Raw genomic sequence first — 12,639 nt, 5'->3', positions numbered from 1 at the left:
TTTCCATTCTTTTTTAATATCATCGAGGTCTCATATAACCACTCCCAGGCTTTCTGTCTAATTAGACTCCCTCTGTGACCCCTGATGTTGATAGGGTTCAGAGGGGACTTAGGTATTGTCTGGCCATGTTAGAATGTAAACAGTTTATCCTTGTTTAGTTATTCATGTTTACCTTTTTATGTTTCACTTGAGTCCTTATTTGCACTCAGATTTTCTTTGTAGCTCAGATTTTTCATCAGGAATGGTTGGGTTTCCTCTATTTCATTAAAGGTGCATTTTTTCCCCCATCAGATTAGATGGAGTTTTGCTGGATAATTTATTCTGGATTATAATCCTCTGTGCTTTGTCTTTTGGAATATTATATTACAAGCTCTTGGCTTTTTTATAACATCAGCCACTAAATCATGTGTGATTCTGACTGTGGCTCCTGAGTACTTGAATTCTTTCTGGCTATTGCAGTATTTTTTTCATTGATATAGAAGCTCTGGATTTTAGCTATAATTCTCCTGAGAGTTTTCATTTGGAGGATTCTTTCTTTTTCTACTTTGCCCTCTAGTTCTAAGAGATGTAGGCAATTTTCTTAAGATTTCACGGAATGCGATATCTAGCCTCTTTTTGGCTGGGGGGGGCAGTTTGTCATGACTTTCAGATATTCCAATGATTCTTAAATTCTCCTTGATCTGTTTTCTGAGTTAGACTCTCTGTGTGTGTGTGTGTGTGTGTGTGTGTGTGTGTGTGTGTGTGTTGAGTGTTTTTTGTTTTTGTCATTTTAATATTTCTTATTGTTTAATAGCATCATTAGCTTTTATTTTGTCAGGTAGTTTGTTGCTTAGGCAGGGTTTTTTACCTCTTGTGCCACACTGTTAATTCCCTTTTCATTTCCTTTTTTTTGTTTTGTTTTGTTTTGGTTTGGTTTGGTTTTTGTTTTTGTGTGTCATCTAACATTCTTATTTCATTTAGAAAAAGTTTTAAACTCTTTCCCAGGAATTCTAATTGAATTTGTGTCTAAGCCATGTTTTCCTTTCAACTTTACTTGTAGATATTTTGAAGTCATTCTCTTCTTTGTTTTTGGAGTATTCTTGTCATCATAATAGCTTTTTATGGTGAGATTCTTTTTTTGTTTCACGATTCTTCCAGCCTATTTCCTGGCTATGGAAGGGGTTGTTAGGGCTGGGCTCTTTGCCCGTCTGGAAGAAATGTCTTTGCTGGTCCTGCTGGTGCTTTCTTGGGATATTGAGTGTTGTGTTTTCAGTGCTTTCAGTGTTCTGATCCAGACCAAAGTCTGATTGCTGCCCTGGCAGCCTCCGTTGTACAATTTCCTGGCCTGGATTTTGAATCTGAGCAATAAACCTATGGTCTTGCTTCAGTTGGAATTCCAGTAGATTGCTGCTGGATTCAACCATAAGCATCTAGCTGGAAAGCTCTGTTGGTTCAGAGTGACAGAGGAGTAGGTTTCCCTTTGGGCTGGGATATCTGCCCTAGTTATTCTTCTGTAGACTTCAGACTGGGCAAGAATGTAGAACTGAGACTCTTTTCTCCTCTTGGGGTCAGAACCACATAGCTCCTGCTTGCTTCTAAATTTACTTCTTACTCTTTATGTAGCGTAGGGCCAATGACTGCCTCTCAAACTGGAATGCCATCCCTAGGTGCAAGTCTTCTTAGTCCATCCTTGATATATGACCCAGAAGTGGGTAGTGAGTGAGAGCTTCCAGCTGACCCCTGTTCTGTACCCTACACAAGGTTAGGGTTCTCTCTGCTGAATCTAGGACCTCCTTCTGCCCTATTGCATAGCCTCTTCCTGAGCTGGAATGCTTCATAGCATGCTGCTATCCCAGAACCTACATCCCCGTTCCACACAGACCTCTCTGTCTCCCATTGCCAGTCTAGACTGGGAAAAAAAGATTTTTTTTTCCTTGAATTTTCCTATCACTCTTAGGAGTGGTGTGTTTTCTAGAGCTATTTAGAGAAGCTGAGTGTGGAGGAGAGGAGAGCTCATGGTACTTCTGCTGCTCCACCTCTAGCTTCACTGTTGCAGGTGGCTGGGCTAGTGGTCTGTGATAATTCTATACTTTTAGTCCCCTTTATATCACATTCAGTTTCTTAATGGGAAAATATGCTCCTTGGATAAAGAAGGTTTAGTGGCTCTCTATTACCTCTAGGATAAAATTTAAACCCATTTATTTGGCACTTAAAGCCTTTCACATTCAGGCTGCAGCCTCTTTCTTTCTTTCTTTCTTTTTTCCAGCTAGGCAGTGGGGTTAAATGACTTGCCCAGGGTCACACAGCTAGTAAGTGTTATGTGTCTGAGGTCGGATTTGAACTCAGGTACTCCTGAATTGAGGGCCGGTGCTTTATTCACTGCACTACCTAGCTGCCTCTGCAGCTTCTCTCTAGGTGATCAGTCCTTACTCTCCCTCATGCACTTTGAGTTCCAGGCCATCTGAACTTTTGCTTTCCATACACATTCTGTCTCCCATCTGCCTTTGAAAAGTCTGTCTCCTAAGCCTAGAACATTCTTGTTCCTCACCTCCACTTCTTGGTACCCCTAGATCTTTTCAAGATTTAGCTCAGGTGCTACCTCCTATACGAGACCTTTCTTGATTCTCCTAATAGTTATTAGTCTTTTCCCCTCCAACCCAGTTACTTGATATTTTGTATGAATCTTGGGTTTACTTTTCTTTGTACATGTTGTAACCCCTGCACTCACCTCTACATAAATTCTTTGAGAGAAGATAACTGTTTTTGTCTTTATATCCCCAGTGTCTGACACATAATAGGTGTCTGCTTTAAGCTGAATTGGCTTCTCAGTGCATAGTATAATTCTGTATGGTCGTCTCCCTTTTTTCAGCTTTGACAGTGACCTTGAAAGCCTGCGCAATGCTTTAATGAAAACCACCATTGAATCTCACACCAAGCCACTACCCAAAATACCAGGTGAGATAATTCCTCTTTTGACTTTTTCTTCTAATTCTGTTTTGTGTTCTGCATATATTTTTTGAACTGACTCTTGAGCATTTATAGGTTTATATGATTTCTTGCAGCTAAACTGTCCCCTGTGAAACAGGCACAGCTGAGGAATTTTTTGGCCAAAAGGAAGACTCCACCAATAAGATCCACTGCACCAGGTAGACAAAACTTTACATAAATCTGAAAAACAGAGCTGTAAAATAGCATAGATTTAGAGTAGGGCCTTAAACATAGACCTTAGTGAATGTCCTTTGAATTTCTCTATGTAGGGGATGGGAAGAATGTTTTGGCCAGGAAGAAGATGTTTGTGTCGAGACTCTGTTGGGGGAGGGGATGGGTGTATAGCACAGAATTTACTTGTCTGTCTGGATCTGAGACAAAGTAAGGAACAGACTTTATATACCCTGAATGATAGCCACTGAGAATTCAGTCTGAAGAAATATTTACCTAAAAAATGCAGACAATTGAATAAAAACTCTTCCTGCCTTTGAATTATCTGGATAATTTAACATTTCCACTTTGATTTCTATGTAGATGTACAACTTGATTCCAGACCTAAAATTAAAATCTACATTTTTCTTTGACAGTCTTATTTCTAGTCAGAACTCTTGTTTATACTTCCAAGTGTTATTCAGTAATTGAAGAAAACTAAAGAGAAGCTAGTCTTGATTTTCTAAATTTGATTTTACTGTACTGAGTTAATTTTTTTTTTCTAGTAGTAATCCAGCTCAACAACCATGTAATTACTCTCCATAAAAAGTTAGCGTGCCTTGAGATTTCCTTCCTTGTTTTTTGACATCATAGAGCATAGTTATTTGAATTGTCATGTAAGTGTTAAATGTCCATTTATAGTTTTAGTAAGAACTGGCATTTAGTACTGCCCTAGCAGCATACTGTTTTCCATGTGTAGGTACCAGCCTACCTAAGTGAGGAGATAGATGCCCATCACCAGTAGTCTGGGCCACATGGCTACAAATTCTATTGTAATGGCAATCTGTGATGGAAAGAAAAGTATAAACTAGCTTTCAGTCATGCAGTCCTCTTCCATTTTTGTAGCAGTATGGCAGTGTTGAAGAAGACAGCAGGGGGTGCTAAGAATCAGATACTTAAAACCAGGTGCTCTTAATCTTTTGTGTGTGATGGATCTCTTTGGTAGTCTGGTAACACCTGTGGACTGACCCCTTCTCTAAATAATGTTTTTAAATGCATAAAACAAAATATATGAGATTACAAAGGAAACTAATTATATTATCAAAATCTTTTTAAAAAATGACTTCATAGATCACAAATTCAGAATCCTTACTTTAAACTGTCTATAAACATGGTCTTAGCTGTTGATATTCTAAATGGTACTGGATCCTTATCCAAGGACTGAGTGGATGTACTACTAGACGAATTGAATCCTGTCAATCTTGACATTCTCCACATAATGAAACTAGAAGACAAAAGGAAATCACAACTAAAAGGAAGGATGGTTCACAGGTTCATCTCTGAGCGACAAATGACAAATGAAAGAGTTGGTAGAGTTGGTTTTATTGTGCACCCACAGACAACATGAACTATTTCATGGGACATTTGGTCATTTCAGATTGCAGTACTCAGGATAAGCATTGCAAAAAGGCCACTTTAAAGACAATTAGAGCCTATGCATAAGCATCATTTATAAAGAATGAGGAGATGGACAAAACATTCTACGTTAAATCAATAGAGTTTAATACCCTCTGACTTCATTGCAAAGGTGAACAAAGAGAAAAAGAGTTTAAAAAATGTTACAAAACATGATTCAGAAGTAAAAAATGAGAGGTCAAAGACTTGCAGACTAGTCTCCTCTTACCTAGAACTTATATAGTCTTTCAGGAAGAGAGTCAGGAGGTGTTAGACATGACAAGCACCAAATAACCTTTCCAAAAATGAAATAGACTATATTCTGACAAATGGGAAATAACTGGTTATCAGCATGGAAATGATTTTGAAATCAGTCAATGACATGCTAAAGGAAAGATCAGAATTAATACCAAAATAGAAGAAAGAGTAAAATGTGACAAAGAGTGGCCTGCAATTGAGGCAGCTCTAGCCTAACCTATTTAAACATTCTACTGACGTAGAAAAATGGATAAAAGATATCTGTATCAACATAGATGGACTATCACCAGTTCCTGAGGAAACCAGCCATGAAAAATTAACCTTCATAAGAGAGAGACCTAAAGAACCTAGAAACCACCTTAGCCAGCAAACACTTGATCTCCTTACCCAAATGGAGATATGGCAGTGAATAGTAACACCAGTTTGGAATATAAACCCCATTGCAAATTTTCATGGAGGAGATGGATGGAAGGTAATAAACAGTATAACTCTAATAAAACAGCAAGAAAATACAAGAAAACACAAGTTTATAGAAAGTTTAATGCAATTAATTCAAATCAACCTTGAGAACCTTTAGTGCTGAAATGATAAGGATGATAATAGAAAAGGTTAAAAAAATAGAAAAGATCTTTGATAATAACAATAAACTCTTTTCTTCATCATTGACAGTGAAACTACCACTTTTTGACTCAAATGTCATAACCCCTCATTGTGCTACATAAGGAAGTAGAACTGGCATTAAGGAAAACATGGGGAAAGCAGCTAGACTAGACCAAATATACACAGAGGAGGTTTGTGCTTAAGGCAGCTAATTTTGCTGGTGTTGAGGGATCAGTTCCCAAGATATGTTGTTTTGGTTTTTTGGGTTTTTTTGTTTTTTGCTAGGCAGCAGGGTTAAGTGACTTGCCCAGGGTCACACAGCTAATGAGTGTTATGTGTCTGAGACCGGATTTGAACTCAGGTCCTCCTGACTCCAAGGTGGGTGCTCTATCCACTGTGCCACCTAGCTGCCCCCTCCCAAGATATGTTAGAGCGAAGAAGATATTAAGTACTTGGAAAAAAAACATAGAACTTATTACTAGAAAAAAGTCACTTGAGGAAATAACAGTAATTACCAACCCGTTTTCCTGCTTTCCCATCTCTACAAAATCTTTATAGGAATAATCTACACAAATATTGGCTACATCCTTGATGGAGGTGTGGAAAGGAACAGGCAGACTTTGACAAGACTTCCTGTTATACAGTTGACTAAAAGGGAGAGAGAATATAAGGCTCCATTGTATTTAATGTTTGTCGACTATAAAAAATAATTTTATTTAATAGAGCAAAATTCTGCCCTAAAGGCTGTCTTCCTCAATCACTCAATAAACATTAAGCATCCACCATGTACTAGGCACTGTGCCTGGATACCAAAGGAGCAAAAGACAGTCCCTGCTCTCATTTAACTCACATGTGTCTATCAGAATCGTACAAGATTCCTTTAAAAATGAAACAATAGATTATTTAATCTTCTTAATATAAAAAATAAAATAGGAGGAAGTATACTTGCTAAAATAGTCTGCCACTCTCATAGAGACTGTCTGGGTCAGAATACAAATTGAAAGGGATTCCCCATAGATGGTGAGCACTTCCAGATATTCTTGTTTGGGAAGATAATGTTTTAATGGCATTAAACCCTAGAACACTGCAGAACCTCCAAAATGAGTGAAAGTCAGCAAGTATTTAAGCACCTGTCAGGCACTGTTCTAAATGCTGGGGATATAAACAAAGTAAGAAAAAAATTTAACCTTCTCACAGTCTGTTGAGAGCCATACTTACTCAAATGAGCTCAGCCTAATTATCCACACAGGAAATCAAATGGATGAAGGATGTCTGTTTTCCAAACTATAATATGTAGCTTCATACAATCATATATTATAGCCTAGGCCATCAGTACATGTCTCTTAGGCAGCCATTGTAGATATACAATAAACTGGTTCCAGAATTGAACAGAAGGAGAAGAGAGGACTAGGCCTTTGGGAAATTATGTAATAGTTTTAATGATTCCAAACTTCTCTCTGAAACAAAACCCAGTTTAATACCAATATTATTACTGTGATACTTCAAGCCTCTGAACCATAGAATACCACAGGTTATGAAAAATTAAAGTAGTGGATGGGCTCATGTTAGACATGAAAAGGCTACAGCTTGTTACCAAAAAGAATTGCACAGGGGACGCATGATAGAAAGAATTGATATCTGAGAGATTTCTGATCAGAAAAGGAGATGGATTGTTCATGTAATGAGAGCAGGGGATACCTTGTAGACAATTTCCATGTTCCCTTGTAATTGACACAATGTTAAGAGAGATAGCCAAAAGTCTCCAGCATATTGAGTAGACCCCGAGTACTGAAATGAAAAAGTGCCTGGCTCTAGAACCAGAGGACCTGAGTTCAGATACTCTTTTCAGTGCTTACTATCTCTGTGACCAGGACAAGTCACTTAAGCTGCCTCAGTCTTAAGTTTCCTCCTCTATAAAATGAGAGGGTTGGAATGAATGGCCTCTAATGTGCAATAGTCTCTAGATTGGTGATCCTATGACATGAACAAGAGACACACAGGATGACTTGTGATCTGAAGCTTTGGAGGGAGCACCCGTAAGATAAGACTAGGGATTTATCTTAGTATCATTCAATTTTTTATTTAAGAAGTCTATCATTAGGGACTGTTTACATGATCACAGATCTAGAGCCAAAAGGGACCTTGGAGGCCCTCTGGCCCAACTCCTTCATTTTACTGGTGAGGCAGCCAGAGCTCAGGGAGGTTCAATGATTGTTGAATGTGCTAGGTATATTGTACAAAGAAGCATACATGACATATCCTTAAAGGTATCTTGCCCATGGAATTTATAGTCAAATATATTGCAACTTTGTGGATTTTTACTCATTCTGTGATTCTCTACTGAGTGAAGTGTGTATTCTTTGTTGTCTTAAGAAAGAACTTTATCCAAAGTCAGATTCAGCTTCAGGGTATAAATGAAGCTGCCCTGCAAAAGTGAGGTAGATTCTGAGAAAAGTCTGTTTTCTTGGTTGGCTTGGTTCCAGTTATCATAATATGATACTAAACCTTTTTATATGTTTTGTAGCAGGTGAACTTAAGTAGATAGTCATTGGGTGGACTTTTGTCTACCCAAGTGTCAGAGAGCTGGCTGCAGCTTTGGCAGTGGTGGCAGCAGAGGGGAGCATATCCATAGTCTCCATGAAACAGTTGCCATTGCTTCTGCAGTAGGTCCAGACACCCTCATTTGTGAAGCAGGTGCTGCTGCCTGTTGGAATGTCCCTGTCTTCTCCCAGGATTGGAGGAATAAGCTCAAAAGGGGAGGAGACTCTGTCATTCTGGACAAGCAGTCTTGGTGAGGCTTGTGGAAAATCATGGTTTAAGGTTATTATCTGGTGTTGCTACTGTATTCCTCAGCTTTTAGGGATATTGGCTGGAAGCATTGTGGCCTAGGTCCTTTGCTGAGCCTCTCTCACTCAGGTAACAGGTCTCCAGTGGAAGAGTCAGCTACTTCTCTTGATCTCTGTGAGCATTCACACCCTCTCCCTTCAGCCTAGTGCTTAGCTGTGGTGCTGTCTGTGCACATGCCAGGACAAATAAGGTGCTTCAGAGTGGTGTTTCTGTAAGGTGAAAGCTCATCAGTGAATATTAAATAAATGTATGAAAGAAATCTATGGTTAACCTCTTTCTCTTTCAGCTTCTATATGGCTTTACTAGGTGTCACTCGCTGGGTTTGAACTTCATTGTTCAAATGATGTAGCTTCCAGAGAGGGCCAGGTTGTTTGGTATCCACTTTGCAGATTGGCAGGGTTGGGGAGCACCTTTCAGGGAGGGCAAGAGCTTGAGGCTAGTGATTTTCATTCATTTCTCTGGTTCAAAGGGTCCATTTCCTTTTTTGTGTGAGTCTAGTTTATCTATAGCTATTTAAGACAATCAGAGCTCAGGACACTGATTCCCACCTCTGTGTGGTGCTGTTCTTAAGAAGCAACATTGCCAACTTACAGAAACATCCTCTCTGAGCTTCTCCACATACCAGGGAAACTGGTCTGAGTCTTTTCTGGCTTATTACTGCTCTACCTGTGAGCCCCTTGTTTTCAAAGTGTTAGACCAACACTCATTCTGTCTCTCACTTTCTCTTCTGACTTTGACAGTCAGGACACAGTTCTCCCCCCACAGCTGGGGGCTTTCATAGCGGTATCTGAGCTAAGACCTAAAATTGGTCTGATATACAAATAACAATGGCAGCTGTTGCCACTTGAAATAGTCATGGAAATATTTTGCACATTATAATTCATATGCTGGGGACTGGAGGAGACTAGAGATTCCCTAGTTCATCCCAATCCTTCTGCTTTAAAGATGGGGAAAGTGAGGCTCAGAAAGCTAGTGTCACACATGGTAAGTAGGAGAAACAAATTTTGAACCCCCCAGTCTTTTGACTCCAGGATCAAATTTTTCACTCTTATCAGTGGAGATTCCTTTTGGAATGCTTTAATTACCTAAAATTGTCCACTGTTTTGGCCTTTTTTTTAGCCAGTCTCTCTCGTTCGGCCTTCCTGTCTCAGAGATATTATGAAGATTTGGATGAAGTGAGCTCCACGTCTTCCATTTCCCAATCTCTGGAGAATGATGAGCCGCAGATTTTATACAGAGATGAGGATGTGATAATCCAAATCCCTCGACATGCCCCAGTGGTTCGCACGTCTTCTGTCCAGCCCACCCTGTTGCCTCAGGCTCCTCCTTTCACAAAAACTCATCAGCCACTCAGCTCTTCTCCTAGTCTGGTAGGAGGTTTAAGTAAGTAAAACAATAGTCAAACTGATTTTTTTCCTGTTAAGTCTTTGATGTACATTCATGTCATCATACAGAGAGCTTTTCAGTCATAGCCTATCCCTGCTGACTTACTGTTCCCAAACTCCTAACACCAATGATGCCAGTACCTTCCATTTGTGTCCCCTTTTATGAAGTGCTATTGCATATTTGATCTCTTCCAACAACACTGGGAGGTAAGTAAGGCAGGCCTGATTATCCCCATTTTAAAGATGATGAGACTGAAGCTCAGGGGCATAAAGTCCATTGCCCAGTGTTACACAACCAGTAAATAACAGAATGAAGCTCTGCACCTGCCACTCTTTCAGGGATGCTACATTCTGTTTCTTGACCCTCTGGTGTCAGCTGACCCTAAGGGCTTTTTAACCCCCAGAGTAAACAGGACAGTCAACATTCAGGAAAAGAAAATAGGCAAATGTCAGCTCGTGAGTATGCTTCTCCTATCTTAGCTTGTCTTATTTGTAGCCTATGGACATGCTACTTGCTCTCTTGGGAGCAAGTCAAGGTGTGTGTTTTCATTTTTATATTTTTATCCCACTAAAGGGACTGCTCTGTCCTCTGTAACAAAACTAGCAGCTGCAACTAGGATTATTCTTACAGGTGACTTCTAATAGAAGTGGCCTTATCAGCTCCCATGGGTTAAAAAGGACATGCACACTAAAGTCCTTAGGGCAGGCTGACACTGGGGCAGTCAAGAAACAGACAGTGTTGGCATCAAGGGAGCCTAGGAGCTGGAATACACAGGCAAGCACAAAGCCTCACTCTACCAATGACTAGTTGTGTAACTCTGAGTAGACCATTTTATGACTCTGAGCTTTAGTTTCATCATTTCCAATGGGGGCAGCGTTAAAGGGCTGAGTGGAATTTATGGGAAATGCACACTCGGAATTCCAGCCTATGCTTCAGGGACACTCTTCTACACAAGTTCTTAGAAATATGTGCATTTCTTGTGCTTTATTCGTTACTCCTGCAGCCTATAAGGGAACATTTATCTTTTTAGCTATCAGATTTTCTTCTGTCTTCACTAGTATTATTATTTAAATTCAATTTCTTCCTACTTTTTTTTTAATCAGTGTCTACATCTACCAGCAAAATTGTTCCACAGGGGGCTGACAGCACAATGCTTGCAACCAAAACTGTGAAACATGGGGCACCAAGTCCCTCTGTCACCATCTCAGCTCCCCAAGCAGCTGCTGCCGCTGCCCTGAGACGGCAAATGGCCATTCAGGTTCCAGGTAAGAGTGTGACCAATAGGTACTCAGTCTGATAATCAGCCATCAGAATTATAGCAAAGCACCTGGAATAATTCTCCATACCTGGTTCCTCTTCAGAGAGGAGACCCCAGTCTCACAGAGTTTCTCTGTTTTAGAGGGAGTGCTCCTAGAAAGTAGGAATTTGGTCTGTAAAGTTTTCTTTACACAATACCTAGTGTGGGACATTGTGCAATTAGATGGGTAGTGTATTCTCTTTGATAAGGGTCTTAACTACCACAGAAATTTTTTGTCTGCTTTGGTTCCAAGAATTTACCTTAAGGGTATTTCTCATAGCTACAGTCTTTCTAGGTAGAAATTGCTAAATGGTTCATTATTAGTACTTCATTGATGATCAAATTCTGTTTGAAATTCTATGTAATAGAATTTAAAATTTTAAGTAATTGGTGTCTCATTCCTTATTAAAAGCTTGTGTCTAAGTTGTAAGCTGAATATTTCAGTTTCAGCTATTTGAAGTCATGTTCATATCTTCTAGTCACTTTGGTGAGAACATCTACCCCCTGCATGTATTCTTTAAAAAGTATAGACACAAAAAGAAAGGTCTGATAACTTAATAAGCTAATAGGATCATTGGACCTAAAGCTCAAAGGGAGGTTTGTTTTGGGGTTTTTTTTTTTTTTGGTTTTTAGGCAGTTGGGGTTAAGTGACTTGCCCAGGGTTACACAGCTAGTAAGTGTCAAGTTTTTGGGCTGAGGCCGGATTTGAACTCAGGTCCTCCTGGCTTCAGGGCTGGTGCTCTGTCCACTGTGCCACCTAGCTGCCCTTCAGAGTGACTTTAGAAGCCCATCTCATCAGCACCTTCATTTTACAGATAAACAAACCAAGGCCTAGATGGATGAAGTGACTTGTGAGCCACAGGTTACTCAGCTGTTAAATGTCAGAGCTGATATTCAGAGCTGGTTCTCTTGACCTCCAGTCTTACTTCAGTGAGAAAATTGAAACCATTCATTGTGAGCTCCCTTTTCCCTGCTTTTCTTCATCTCAGAACCCTTTGATATCATCCCCCATGCTCTCCTTCTTTCCTCTGGTTTCTGATTATGAGATGATCCTTATTGTCGTGGCCAACCCCTCTCTATGTGCTCTCTTTTCCCTTCATTTCTGTCTTCTGCCTCAGTCATGTTGCCCTCTGTACTATGCAGTCTCTCCCCATCTGTGGGTTTCTTCTCTTTTGTTTTCACATGTGCCTAAATCTCCTTCATCCCAAAAAACTGCAGTTAGACCCTGCTATTTTACATTTCTTCTTCTCAGCCAGACTCTTAGGAAAAGCTTTCTACGTTGGTTGTCTTTGCTTCCTCTCCTTTCGCTTACTTCCCAACCCTTTGCAGTGTGACTCCTGACTTATCACAGTCTTCTTCCTTCTTGACCTTTCTGCTTCGTTTAACATAGTTCACCACACTCATTTTGCAGTTTTCCTTTCTGAGTTTTTGTAACATTATTCTCTCCTAGTTTTCTTCCTGCCTGTCTCACTGTTCCTTTTTAGACTCCTTTGCTGGGTCAGCTTCCCTATCATGTTCCTTAACTGGGGGTGTTCCCTAGAGTTCTGTCTCCTGGGTTCATCTTCTCTCTCTCTCTCTCTCTCTCTCTCTCTCTCTCTCTCTCTCTCTCTCTCTCTCTCTCTCTCTCTCTCTCTCTCTCTTCTCTCTCTCTCTCTCTTTCTCTTTCTTTCTCTCTTTCT

The 12,639-nt window shown here is 40.0% G+C and overlaps 1 protein-coding gene across 1 annotated transcript in view; it reads left to right on the top strand.

Annotated features, from left to right (window-relative positions):
- The window catches only part of NUP214 (nucleoporin 214), a 102,601-nt gene that overhangs the window by 35,622 nt on the left and 54,340 nt on the right, over window positions 1–12,639 (top strand). Inside the window, 4 exon segments of the mRNA XM_020973511.2 lie at window positions 2,849–2,934; window positions 3,042–3,125; window positions 9,397–9,660; window positions 10,767–10,928. Coding sequence (XP_020829170.1) covers window positions 2,849–2,934; window positions 3,042–3,125; window positions 9,397–9,660; window positions 10,767–10,928 — 596 coding nt within the window.

Source organism: Phascolarctos cinereus, unplaced genomic scaffold (assembly GCF_003287225.1).
Source record: "Phascolarctos cinereus isolate Bilbo 61053 unplaced genomic scaffold, phaCin_HiC Scaffold_2;HRSCAF=192, whole genome shotgun sequence".
NCBI lineage: Eukaryota > Metazoa > Chordata > Mammalia > Diprotodontia > Phascolarctidae > Phascolarctos > Phascolarctos cinereus.
This window is presented reverse-complemented; position numbering and strand designations above follow the sequence as displayed.